The sequence below is a fragment of the Alligator mississippiensis genome, chromosome 14 (genome assembly GCF_030867095.1).
Source record: "Alligator mississippiensis isolate rAllMis1 chromosome 14, rAllMis1, whole genome shotgun sequence".
Lineage (NCBI taxonomy): Eukaryota > Metazoa > Chordata > Crocodylia > Alligatoridae > Alligator > Alligator mississippiensis.
In genome coordinates, this window is record NC_081837.1 from 30,719,886 (window position 1) to 30,733,908 (window position 14,023).

The 14,023-nt window shown below is 54.7% G+C and overlaps 1 protein-coding gene across 7 annotated transcripts in view; it reads right to left on the bottom strand.

The window, feature by feature from the left end:
* NAV1 (neuron navigator 1) overlaps positions 1 to 14,023 on the bottom strand; it is a 249,457-nt gene that overhangs the window by 56,394 nt on the left and 179,040 nt on the right. The window contains exon 1 of one of the 7 annotated variants that reach the window (XM_059717303.1): positions 197 to 479. The exons of the other annotated variants lie outside the window; for them this stretch is intronic. Coding sequence (XP_059573286.1) covers positions 197 to 255 — 59 coding nt within the window. The 5' untranslated portion in view covers positions 256 to 479. Of the gene's footprint in view, positions 1 to 196; positions 480 to 14,023 lie in introns of those variants that run through there. 7 annotated transcript variants of the gene reach the window in all.

Sequence of the window (14,023 nt, forward strand, 5' to 3'; positions counted from 1 at the left end):
GCTCCGCGCCCCCCCGCCCGGGACTAGCAGCGGGTCCCGAGGCGGAGCGGGAAGAGCGCGGCCGAAGGAGCAGCACAAAGCCGCGTCCGGCCCCGCTCCGTGCGGCACCCGCCGCCAGCGCCCGCGGCTCCCCCGCTTTGTTCCGCCCGCGGCGCCCCGCTCCCGCTCCCGCTCCCGCACCCCGGCGCGGCCCTACCTGCGGGCGAAGTGCGCGGGGCGGAGCGGGCGGGCGCGCGGCAGCGGCGCGTGCAGCATGGTGCCCGCCCGGCGGGGACACGGCGGCGGCGGCGGCCGCGGCTCGGCGGAGCTCAGCACATGAAGGGGGGCGGCCCCGGTCCGGCCCGGCCCCCTGTCAGCTGCCTTCAAAGCCACCGCCCCCCGGCCGGGACCTGCCTCCAGCACCGCGCAGGGATCGCAGACAAAGGCTGCGGCTCGGCTCGGCTCTGCTCGGCCCCCCCTGCCCGCCCGCGCGCTGCACCTCCCCGGGCCGCCTTTGTTCAGCACGGGGCAAGGGGCACGGCACCACGGGGTACGGGGCACGGAGACAGCCGACAACCCAAACCAGCCCAACCCCGCAAGGCCCCTCCCTCCCTCCGGCTTTTAAATCAAAGCGGCCCAGTGCATTGGCTGCGGGGCGGGGCGCGGAGCGGGCGGGGCGGGGCGGGGCGGCCTGGACCCGGGTCTGCCCTGCCCGGCGCTTTGGGAAGGGCAATGCCCAGCGCTTGGGCACCTGCCGTCCCTGGAGCCTCCCGGCCCCAGAGCCCGTGGGGCTGCCCCAGCGCACAGACACTCTGCCCATGAAGACGCAGTGCGAGCCCCAGGCTGTAGTGGGGGGTAAAACCTGCGCCCCATGCTGGCCAGGCTTCAGTCTGATCATCACAGCCAGGTTAGGTCTCCCCACCTATGCTGGCTGCTTCACACGTGGGGTACATGGGAATCCTGAGGGCCTCGATTTCCTGAAATGCATAAAACCATCCACATGTCCATCATCTCAGCCCCCACACAGCAAAAATAAAAGTCCGCACCTATGGCACCAAGGCTGCAGGACTCTGAACAGTGCTGTACACAGAGGCTCTTCTCTGCTGTTTGGTGTTTATACCCTTAGGCAAGCACTGGCCGTGCTGTAGCAACACGTGCGTTGGTGTTTCTAAACTAGAGTTGCCTTGAACTGCATTGGAAACTGGTGGCTTCCAGCCCCCCCAGCCCAGGACAATCCCTTCAAGAGCATGGGACAAAGCTGTGCAGTGATTATGAGCCAGAAGAAGCAACCAGAGAAATCAAAGAGGGAGAAATCACTGCCAGTCCCCACAGACAAAGGGAGAATTGGGGGCACAGACTGTGACAGGGGTTGAACAGTACAAAGCTGCAAGCGCCTGAGCTCTAGGGGAGCCAGGTTCCTCCACTAGCTTTGCCTGGCTATCTATAATAAAAAGAAAGGCCTGACTCAGCTGTTCCATCGGTATCCATGAAAAGCCTCCCTCAAGCAAAAAGGGGCCTCTATGCACCTTGATTTCTGTCTTGTCCTATGCAGGCACTCCCCTGGAGCTGTGGCCCATAGGAGATTTTTGTGCTCCACACCAGGACAGCAACGGTTAATTGCACGGTTAGCAAAGCCCTTGCAAGCCTTGCACAAGGGCTCCCCAGGGGCTCAGAAATAAAGTAATTCCTTCCTCATGTTTTCCTCTGCCTCAGCCGCAGTCTCGCAGCTTCCTCCGAAATGAGCAGCAATAAGACTCCCACCCAGGTCTGGGCTTTGTTTATTCCTGGGTCCAGTGAAGCAGTAAAACAGGAAAGACCAGGACAGGGCTCCTACTGTCAGCTTGGAAGAGAGAGCCCCAGCTCCGGCAGGACTCACTTGCCTGCTAGTGTGGGTGGGTGTGTAAGTGTGGGGGATGCATGTGCATGTGTGCATACAAGTGTATGTCACAGGCAAGGGCGTGGCATGCTGGCACACATGCATTCCTGTGTGCATTGAGGATGCATACAAGTGGCCAGGCCTGTAGCTACATGCATATATGTATGTGCTGGGATGTGGGTACGTACACATGGATGTACAAGCCGGTATGTGAGTGCATTCATTGTCACTGCAGATGTCGCTCTGACAGCTCTGAGCACAAGCCTGTGATCCCCTGGTACTGTACACGTAGCAGCAGTGCAAGCTTCCCCCTATGCTGCCCTACAAATGTGCTTCTTTTCTGATTGCGAGAGTCCTCCATGGCTGCCCTGCGCTGAGACTGCTGTAGAGGAGGCCAGTGAGTTCGGAAACCTGGCCTCTTCTTCCCTGTGCTCAGCCCCACTAAGCTGAGCAATGACTTACAGGATGGTAACAGCTTTCGATCTCAGGAACCAGCTGGCACCCTTAGGCAGTGGCTTCCTAGCCCTTCACCCTGTGAGCCATCCAGTCCTCTCAGCACTCAGCTTCTCTGTGTGGGTGTGAGGGAACCGTGCACAGGCTCTGCATCCCCTTGTATGGGAATGCTAATACAATCAATAACCCAGCCTCTGCAGAGGTGGAATATTGCAGATGCCTGACAGTCCTTGTTTTCACTGATCAGACCTGCTTCCTATTGATTCAGCATCCTAGAATCATAGAAAATTAGGGCTGGAAGGGACCTCAGGAGGTCATCAGCATCTTGGTGACAGGCTTTCTCCCGGCATGTATGTCCAATCCTTTCTCTTGGATGGGGCCTTCAACTTCACAATGCAGTCAGCACAGAATGGTGCTGGGGGTTGCTCTTCTAGTGGACACAAGGCTGCTGCATGCTTATACAGGGGCTATAGAGATGCTGGACATTCCCTCCACAGGACATTAATGCAGCCTGCTGCTAGGCAGCATGGACCTAAGTGGGACACAAGCCTGAGACTCAGGAGACCTGGCTTCTTTTCTGGTCTCTGCCACTGCCATGCTGGTTGATGTATGGGGCGCCACTCCCCCGCAATCTCTGCTTTGTCAAGCAAGCATATGCAACAGGTCTTGGGCTTCTGAGGTTTATCCCACAAGCCCATTCTTAATGGCAGATCATTCTCAAGAGCCAGATCATTCACCACAGGCCACATGGAAATCCTGTTTCCTTAATGCGACATGATCCCTCTGAGGATCTCCACTCATCACTCCACACACAGCTCCTGGGACAGTAGGTGCCTCTGTAAATGTGGAGCTTAGAGGTGCTAGAGAACTACAACTTCTGACCCATTTACCCCCAGCCTCCTACTTCCTAGGCTTTTGTTAATTTTTATTGTATCTTATATTTCTATGGTGCCTGCCATGCTAAAGGGCCATACGGAGCTCTCATACATGTAGATCTCCCTAAGTGGTAGCATACAAGGACTTATCTGGTAGCTGTTTTACATGACAGAAGATCCCCAAGTCCTGGGTTCTGGTTCCTTGTAGTGAAATGCAGCTCTCTCTGGGGTGGAGCGCGGAAGATGTTTCACAGTGCATGATAATGTACAAGGATTCAAACAACAGGGTTTGTGCCATTCCTTGTGGAAAGCTGTTTCACAGTGCAATCCTTCTACTAGTACGTGTGCCCCCACTCCTCATATAGGCACTCTACTGAGACATCTCATATGTACAAAGTACTAGATCAGTGAGATGCCTTCCTGTTTGCAGAGATACCACCCAGCTACTGCACATGCTAGATGTGCATGACCTGGAGTCTGTCAGGCATCAACTTCCCAGAGATTACTCTGCAAAAGGACTCCATTCCTCTGCTTGACCCCTGGAACTGCATCATTCTCCTCATGCAATAATATATGGTTCCTTCCAGTCACCTCCCCTCCTGCTGGCAGGCTGCCCCACCACAGCCAGCTCAGTGAAGGTGAAGTGAGGAAAGCTAAAATAAAGACTTAACATTGCCAAGACCTTAATGAGAATGTTTTGGAACTAGGAGGCCAATGTGGAGCATTGGCAGTGTCCTATCTGTGGAAGGGAGTCCCTAGATATCAGCTGGCATGGCTAGCTGCATCCTCCAGTGGTTTGCACTGTGAACTCCTTCAGACAAGCTACAGTGCTGAGTGGGCAGAGGGCCCCATGCTGCCAACCATATCATTTTGTTCTTGGCCTGCACAAGAGTATCAGCATGAGCTAAACTGAGATAGGAACAGACAAACAGAAAAGGGAGACCCTTCCCTGGTAGGATAGAAGGTGCGACTAGACCTCAGTGCCAGTTTGCATGCACAGGAGCCTGACCTTGCTGTCCTTGCTTGTCCCATTTGGTAATGCAGGAGGCTTTTGCAGCACCCCCTGCCACTGCCACACAGCAGAGTTCATGGATTAGCTTATTTGGCCTCCTGGGCAACGCATGCCAGGCCGTGTGGGAGCACATTCATCACAAGGATCTGCGCAAAGATCACAAGGACCTGAACTGGCTCATAGCCCACCGAGCTCTACCAGTGAGGGCCTGGAGACACAGAGGGGAAACACAGTTGGGGAGACTGTCGCCCAACTGCCACGGGGCCACCAAGACGATCGACCATGTCCTCTGGCTCTGCACCTGTGCCAAGGAAGTATGGAAAAGGGTGAAGCAGCTGTGCGAAGTGGTGACCGTCGTCAGCCAGCTAACCAGTGAAGCGGCGCTGTATGGGCACCTCGCCAAACACCAGGGAAGCCCGTTGCCCTGTTTCGACCAGTTTGCGTTCTGCATCAGGAGCGCCTTGTGGAAGGCCAGGAACCTACTGTTGTATGGGCACATGGACGTAGAGGTAGTGGGCTGCATGAGAATGGCTCTGAGCGAACTCCGGACTTACTACCAGAAATTGGTGGCAGAGGACAGAGAAGACGTGGCCAATGTCACCTGGCACAGAGGCATGTGGTTGCATGTGATCATATGATCATCCAACCCCCCACCCCAAGTGGAAAGGGGGACCAAGGCAGTGAAGAAGAGGAAGAGACAAGCAGAACAGAGGGCAGTGACAACAGCAGCGGGTCCTCCAGCAGGAGTGACAATGACGGAGAGGACACTTGAACTGAGTATGTGACCCTACAAGTGGGGCAGGGGTGGAAAGGAAGTGTGGCCTGGTCTGAGGGACCAGGATGGACTTAGTTGTTCTGTGTGTGTTGCATGCGATGCGGATATTGTAACAGGTCCGGGTGACCAGCAGGACATATATTTTTACAAAAAAAAAAATTTGGCCTCTTGAAGACTCAGATCAAGCATAGTAGCTTCTTAACCTGGCAGGGGAAATACCATGTATATGTGTCCAAGAAGGCAGTTTTTCTGAACTGCTTTGCAGGAGAACTGCTCTTCTGACGTGGTTCAGTACTTACCAAGGTGCAGCAGCTTTAAGCCCAGTTTATAGAAATGGGAGTCTCCTCCCTTGCTTGCTCCAAGGGCCTTATGGCTAAGGGCAAGCAAAACTTGGGGGCATCCGAACCCCAGGCCTCCAGGCTTGGGCTTGCAAATAGGATGCCTGCCAAAGGTTTTGGAAACATCTGAAGCCCCAGGTGTGGGTGGAGGATGTTTGCCAGTGGTAGGGCCACTTATGGTTCTGGACTCTTGGATTTGGAATTAGTTTGGGCTAATTTGGCCTCAGATACTAATTATATATACAAAAAAAAATCCCATGACAGCAATAGCTAGTCCCACTGTGAAGGCATACTGTGTCTGGTGCTCCAGAGACAGCACATAAGTGAAAGAGCCAGTTCTCTGGCCAGAGCCCTTTTTACTGGTTCACAAGGTCTCTCACTGCAATGCCAACCAGACCATCCTCCTCACTGGCAGTCCTGGCTGCTCTGTCCCCACCACAGGCAGTGGCACTGAAGGAAATGGATCTGACAACTCCTTTACTGTAGTCCAGGCAAATATGCTGAGCCACTGAAGGGCCCAGCTGGGAGGGAAGAGATAAATGACCCTGAGCATCCAGTCTGAAAAGGCTGCAGCTCACCCCGGAGGAATTCCAGCCACACAATCAATTATTCACTCTGCCCCCGTGCCACTCTACTCCGGTGCAAGGAGCTGAGCCCATTGTCCACTGGCTCCACAAACCCTGCTCCTCCCAGGGCCCTGGCTCACCATGGCCACAGGTTATCGGGGATTCACAGAGAAACAAGATGAGGAGCACTCTGTTCACCTTAATTTGGATTCAAGGGCTGCTCATCAGCTTGCTGAAGACAAGAGGAACACAGCCAGCCCGCCACACATACACCTCCCCACTCCTGCTGTATCAATGTCATGAGAGCTTTCGACCTGTGAATCCTCAGCACATGCTCCCCTCTGGACCTCAGTCTCTCCCCTGCTTTTGTGTACATGAATTCAGGCAGCAACATGCACCCAGTGAGTAACTCAGGGTTTCTCAGAGAGTGGATGGCATGGAGAAGAGTTCAGATGTGGCAATCCAAGGTCTATCTGATGTCCTCAGGCCTATGTCTTCAATGGGCTGAAGTTTCGGTAAGTAATGAGGAGCTAATCTCCTACAGCTCACTATCCTGGCCTCCAAGGGGACAACACGTAACTACGGCCTGTAGGGGCGAAGTGTCACTATCCCTAGAGCTGCCACCTCTCTGCATCACTCAGCTGGGAGGGAAGTGGGTATAGCTGGTTGGGGTGAGCTGCACAAACACCTCTGTGTTATACTCCAGCAATGGGAAAAACAAGCAACAGAGGCAAGAAGAGAGTGTCAGAGCTCACAGGATGGCTCAGCTTAGGGGATGATGTGTATCAGTATTTCAGGACAGGCTACAAGAGAGCGTACAGAGTCCTCACCCAGATTCACAGCAGTGTAACTGGGAGCTGAATGTGGACTCCCAGGCACACATGTGGGCTCCCAGGCACACAAGTCTGTTCACACGCATATCTGTGCACACATGCTCACACACGGACAGATCCTACATTGTAACAGCCTCCCAGTGGCTGAGGCACAGTGCTATTCCCTCCATTACCTAGCTGGGCCTCAGGGAACAGGCACTGTGGATCAATGGGATTGGGGGTGCATTCTTCCATCCAGACTCTCCCCCAGGGACCGGAGTTGCTATCAAGAGCACTGGAACAAATCTCTTGGCTTGACACATTCACTGGCAAGACTGAAGGTAGCCCAACCACACCTGGGGCTTTGCTGGGAAGGAGAAAGGGATTTTAGAAGACAGAGTTTCTTCCCCCAACTTCTGGCATAGATAAAGGGGTCTGAGCTTCCTTGGTGGCTGGAAGCCAGGGTAGATTTCCACAGTCTTGTTGCTGCCAGGCAGGAATGTGACAGCTGGGGGCATATGGCATGTGCACAGTGGATGCCTGTTCTCCTTGGGCCTGGGGCAAGAAGCCTCTGCAGAGAGATTGCCTGACATTTATATGATACTGTGTGCATGTTTGTGCATATACACGTGTACAGAGATACACACATCCAGGCCTAGGAACACTTAAATCCTGCCTGGAAATAAATACAGCTTTGATATACAAGCAGCTCATTCTGGAGCATTATCAAACAGACACCTAGGGCTTATTCCACATGGCATGATCCTTCATGTATTACACAACCCTCCAAACCCTCTCCCCAGCAAAGACCACCGTGAAAGCTACATGGAGATAAGCTTCTATTCATTTCTAGAGCCTCTGAATGTCCCCTGAAAGCATCGCTGCACCTTGGAGGAGCAGTATCTTCCCCCTGATAATCTTAAATTGAGCACCAAAAAACCCAAGAAAAACTGGCGGCCCAAATCAGAGGTTGCTTTCGAAACTGAAGATTAAATCTTTTTGTGTTAATCATCTCATGGGTTGCACTGATAACGCAATTAAAGGGGCATGGCAGGGGGCAAGATTACAAAGTGCGGTGGGGGTGGGGAAGGGGGGTGGAAAGCAGGCAGAACATATGGGAGAGATGTGTCACACAGCAGGGCTGGGGGCCACAACCCAGGTGTCTGGAATCACTTTTCCACATGGCCATGCTGGCTCTCGACTCTGTGCCTTGCTTGCACCCTGTCTGTCCCCATGCAGCAGGAGAAGGCTGAATGCAGGAGCAGCACCTGAAGGGCCCAGCAGTGGGTGCTGGATGCCTCCCTGCAGCAGGCTCTGTGCGTGAGGGGATGCAGGAAGGGAAAGGGTTAAGCAAGTCTTGTTGGATTTAAAAAATGCTGCTGGGCTGGGAAGGGGCTGGAAGAAGGCTGGAGGGGCCCAGTGATTTGCTAGGGAGCTGCTAGCTCAGTGTCTGTGGGTAGGACAGGGTGGGGGAAAGGGGGGCACCAGCACCAGCCCCTGAAGCCCACCAGGACGCTGGCTCCTGCCATTGGATGAGGGACAGCCAATCAAATTCAAATCCCTGGCTCAGCTGGGCAGTGGAAGGCTGAGTTGGGGGCTGGGGCTGGTCCCAGATCCCCCCCACAAGCAGCCCCAGGACATGGGAGGGGGGTGCAGCTTCCTCTGCCCTGGCTTAGCGTGGAGGGCTCGGGTGAAAGCCTTTGACTGCAGCGCTTCAGGGTGAATCTAGATCTACCTCCTGCTTCACAGCCTCGCTGCATGGGGTGGGCCTTGAGCCCCTAAGCCATAAACTGCCCAAAGATGGAGGAGAATCACCATTAGCTGGGGAGAGCATGGGGTGCAAGACACACAGCTGTGCAGCAGTGACTCCATCCTATGGAGAGCACTGTCCACATGCAGATCTGTTTCACTGCAGAACCGTGGTGGTGAGCCTACACATCAAGGCAGACCTCTGTGCATCAATGCCACAGCTCTTGGAGATACCAGGACCCTTTGAGACATGCTGGGAGATGTCTTGGAGAGGACAGATATCTGCTGAAGGAATCACACCCTCCCACCCCCCTCCCTCTGGGCCATGGTGGAATGGGAAAATGACATTGTGCAAAAGGCAAAGCATCCAAATTTTCCCAGGAGACTGCTGCTTACTCCAGCTGAGTGTGACCCCTTTAGGTTGGAAGCCAAGGGCTGCACTGGACCTCAGGCCAGTGGTACCAGTGATAACCCAGGGAGGGACCATTACAGAGACACCCTGAGGTCTCCCTCGGGACAGGGCTGCTTTCTTGGCTGAACTGGGAAAATCTGCTCCCTTTACTCGGTGCATGTGCCCAAACCCAACACCCTGTCTGGACAGCTCTCTTGAAGGGGATGGCTTCTGTGAGGCAGGGGGCAGTGGTAGGAGGTGCATCTTTAAGTGACCTGGGATCTTTCCTCTCTGCCCATTTGTTTTTACCTGTTCCGGTGGGAAAACACTTAGCTCCATAAATGGGTGCTTGTGCGTGGTGGAAGGCCTTCCTGCTGGCTGCTGGGGGAAGGGGACAGGGGGACCTGACTCTTGCTGCTCACTGACCTACCACTTCATTTTCTTCAAGCCCTCAGAGCCAATTAAGGAATCATTTCAGGTCAGTGCTATGGCAGAATCCCACATTTCCTTCTTTTTCTCATGTATTCTCAAGACCCTGGCCTTAGCCAGCATTTCCCCCAGAAGCCTCCTTCGAGTTTGTTGGGGGTTTGTAAGCATTTAATTGATCAAAGGCATCACATCTGCAGTGCAGCCTCCAGGACTTAACAGCTGGTAGTACAGTGACTGCTCCCCCTCTCCCCAGTTTTGGGATAGCCACTCCTTTTCATGTACTGCCTGCCTGGGATGGGGAGGTCTCTGGGCTGTGCATCAGTGCCCTGGCCAGACTGCAGAGAATGACCAGTGCCAACAGCAGCCATGGACCTCAGTGGGCACCAGGCCTTGGCAAACTCCAGGATCAGGGCTGTGACCAATATGCTTGGGGGATGCAAAGAGCAGACTGGTCATCTTCTCCTGTGTGTCAGTTCTGGGACCAAGCAAAGCTCCGGGGATGCCCTCAGCTTGATGCTGAGTTGCTCTGGTATCTCACACTTAGTTCTACCACTGATACGAGGCACCTCTGCTCCTTCAACTGCCCAGACCCAAGCTGCCTGTGCAGGACAGCTTGCCCAAGATTATCGGTTGCTCTTCTGGAGGCCACAGAGCCCTAGAGATGGTCAAGAAGCAGCAGGGGATGGGCGCTATCCCCATGGGTGCAGGCAGTCTGCACAGTGCCCAGCACAACAGCTCTTACCTATTTCCAGACCTCAAAGAGCTTCACAAAGGGCTAGTGTCATGACCCTATGACAGAATGGGAACTGATGCACAGGGGAGGAAAGTCCCTCCTCTGACATCACCCAGTGGGTAGTTGTAGAGGAAGATGCAGGTTCAGGGCTCCTGACTCCCAGGAGAGGCCCAGGGCTCTAGCCACCACGTGTCATAGTTTCATAGTTGGTAGGAGCAGAAGGGACCTGAGCAGATCAAGTCCGACCCCCTGACATGGGCAGGAAAGGATGCTGGGGTCAAACGACCCCAGCTAGGTGGTTGTCTAGCCTCTTTTTGAAGACCCCCATGGTAGGGCCGAGCACCACTTCCCTTGGAAGTTGGCCCCAGCTCCTAGCCGCCGTGACTGTGAAGTAGTGCCTCCTGATATCTAGCTTGAATCTACTCTCTGTTAACTTATGGCTGTTGTTCCTTGTTACTCCCGGTAGTGCTCGGGGGAACAGGGACTCTCCCATTGCCTGCTGGTCCCCCTTGGCAAGCTTATAGGCAGCCATCAGATCCCCTCTCAGCCTTCTCTTGTGGAGGCTGAACAGGTTCAGGTCCCGTAGCCTCTCCTCATAGGGCCTACCCTGCTGCCCCCCTGATCATGTGAGCGGCCCTCCTCTGGACCCTCTCCACATTGTCCACATCCCTCCTGAAGTGCGGCGCCCAGAACTGGATGCAGTACTCCAACTGCGGCCTGACCAGTGTCCCATAGAGGGGGAGGATCACCTCCTTGGACCTGCTCGTGATGCATCTGCGGATGCATAACAAGGTGAGGTTAGCCTTCCTGACCATGTCCCCACATTGGTGGCCCATGTTCATCTTGGAATCAATAGTGACTCCAACATCCTTTTCTGCCTCTGTGCTGACAAGAAGGGAGTTCCCCAACCTGTAGGTATGCTGCTGGTTCTTCCTCCCCAGGTGCAACACTTTGCACTTGTCTGTATTGAAGGGGTGTCAGTCACCCCTTCTGATCCTCTGGGAGTCCTGGAGGCACTTGCAGTCAGCTTTGTTTCTGCCATTCCCCCTCCAAACCCCAGAGGAGTCTGCCCCAGCCTGGCCTGCTCATAGTCCTGATTCCACCCCAATGAATCCTGCCACAAAGGCCTTGGATCCCAGTTGTCCTTGAGGGAATGGCTGATTCCCTCCCCACTCAGTCCTACATCCAGCTGGATGCTGACTAACACCAAGGCCTGGATTCTCACCCCTCCTTGTGCCATTGCCCCCCACACCCTGGCTGGGCTTCATTTCTCATGGACACAAGCTGGTGGGCTAGAGCAAATTGTGTGAACTACACCCAGCTTGGAGCCTGACACCAACATCCAGATGAGCCAGCCCCAGCTGACAATGCATATATATATAAGCATTAGAGGCTTTAACCTCCCCTGCCCCAGAACAAAGTGCTTGCGCACCCAGAACAGCGTTTCAAGAAGCTCCAAACTCCCCCCCCCCCCCGGCACAAGCCTGAACTCTCCAGTGCCTGAGTTAGCTCCTCAGAGCAGCCCAAACTCCTGCCAAGTCATAAACAGCCAGGCTCTGGGAAGGCAGCACCTTCTCCTCCCTGCCTACCCTGCTCCAGCTCTGGGCTGTGGATTGCAGTAATAGCGGGGTCCGATTTCCGAGGGCAAAGCCCAGGCGCAGAGGGGAGGCACAGACAGTCCTGTAATGGGTCTTTCTGATGCTTACCCACTTGTGGCAATGACATCAGTGGCAAATTTGAACCATGTGCCCTGGCTACAATGCCAGGCAGAACTGCTTAGGTCAGCTGGGATCCAGCCCTTGTGCAGAAAGAGACCGATGTGGCTGGGAGACAGCCCAGAGGAGGAGAGGAGGAGCTAGGGCACCCTGCAGAGCTGATCAGCCCTGCCCCAGCACCCTTCACTCGCAGCAGTCAGACCCAAGAGTGAGTTGTGCTTCAGCACTCCGCACCCAGGGCTAACAAAGCATTTTTTCAAAGCTTAATAAATTAACCCCCACAGCACCCTCTTTCTATACCCAGCTACCGATGGAGAAGCTGAGGTATAGAGGTGTGGGAGGGACTTGCCCAAGGCCATGAAGCACACCAGGAGCAGAGCTAGAACTGGAAGACCTGATCCCTGCCCTCACTATTAGACCTTGCATTGCTCCCCATGTACCTCCCCACTCTTGGCCTGGTGGGCGTGTTGCCAGTGGTGTCTATGCTGTCATTCAGATGGATCATGCCACAGAGCAACCTTGCTGCACCCTACAAAGCACTGGCACAGCCTGACAAATGAGATGCTGCTACTTTAGCTCAAGCCACCCTCATGACAACACATTTGGGGGAGCCGTCTCTTGTGGGCACCATGTGCGATCCCCAACCCAGGCCAACCCAAGACAAGCACCCGAATTCTCTGCCACATTCACCGACTTCTCCAGCACCAGTAGGGTGGGGATCCCAGTGAGGCCCTTGGGCAGCGCTTCTAAACGTGGCTGTTGATATGAAGGGAGCTGGGGAGTTTTGTCAGGCCTTCCCCTGAAGCTTAGGGCTGTTACAGAGAGAGGCTAGTTGTGAAATCTAGCTCTCCCCATTCCCTTGGTGTCTGAAGCCAAGTCTTTGTTTCAGACCCTTTAGTGCTTGCAATGGGCCTACTCAGTCCTGAGCTGCCCATAGCAATAGTGGAATTTCCTGCCCATAGGTCTCAAGCTGTTTCACTACATCACTGCCCCCATCTTGCAGTGGGGGGAAAGGAGGCTTGGAGATTTGTAGGGGGTCACAAAGTAACGAAGCCAGGCCAGAATCTAGGAATCGTGGTTCCCAGCACTGTGGTCTACCCCTCCACAAAGCTGTCTCCCCATAGCAGGCTCTAATGTTTAAATTCAGACCTTTAAAGCTACTGCACCCAGAACATTGCTTTCTGTGGGGGCAGCTGTGTGGCTGGGGGGTGTTGCTGTCCTGGCTCTGGGCTGCTCCATGCTCCATGAAAGGGTCCCAAGGGAGCATCTCAGGGCTGCAAGTTTCCATCTGCACGGCAGAGCGCTCCAGCCCCGGCCAGGCCTCTCCTGATTTGCTGAGGAATTGGGCGTTAAAGCCAACGGGGCGGGTTTCCCAAATCACTTCCAGCCGGAGCGCTTGCCCTGGCCGCCCCACTGCCCTCAGTGCTGTTTACACTGGAAGAGGGCTCCCCCGCATAGAGCCACTTCTAGGAACTGTCAGACAGAGGCCCTATGGAGAAGGCACTGACAATGCCGGCATTTAGCAAAGTGCTGGCCACTCCAGCCAGCTGCCTCTTCCCTGGCACTGCCACAGAGAGCAGTTGGACCTTCACGGGCTCCCTGGACATCAGGGCTCCACAGGGCTGACTGGCTCCTGCTGCAGCAGTGCCGGACACAGCTCTGAGTGCCCAGAGGATGGGAGGGAGGAGCAGCAACCTTGGCTGCATCTGAATCTGTCCTGTAGCGGGTGCTGGGCTTGTACCCTCTATGCCATGGCAGCCTCTTTGCAGGGGCAGAGGCAATGTAAGCACCCTGCCCTCTGCCCTGGTTCTACTGGGCGATCATCACCATGGCCAGGACAGACTGCTGGGGCTGGATAGACAGCACGGTCCAGAATGCCCAGAGGGACAGAGGGCCTAGGGGTTGCAAGCAAAGGCTCAGGCCACAGTCTCATGAGCACATGGGCATCCCTTTGCTATTCACAGACCCGCTGTATGGCCTGTATACTGACCCATATCACCCCACCCCACAAACACCACACAGTCCCCATTAAACACTTGACAATCCTGTACACTCCCTGCTGCTCATTCTGCACAGCAACCCACTGTACAACCCCAAACATCATACAGCTCACTTACCAAATACCACACAAACCCCTGCTACACACCTTACACACCAACCCACCAGACATCTGTTCCCACATGTGTCGGTGATACAACCCCATAGCAACTCACAACACAGCCTCCCACACCTTCCCCATGAACACACCTACTGGGCATACCACTCCTAATACACCAACTCTCTGTACAACTCCCAACATTTCCCCACTCCTCACTCCTAC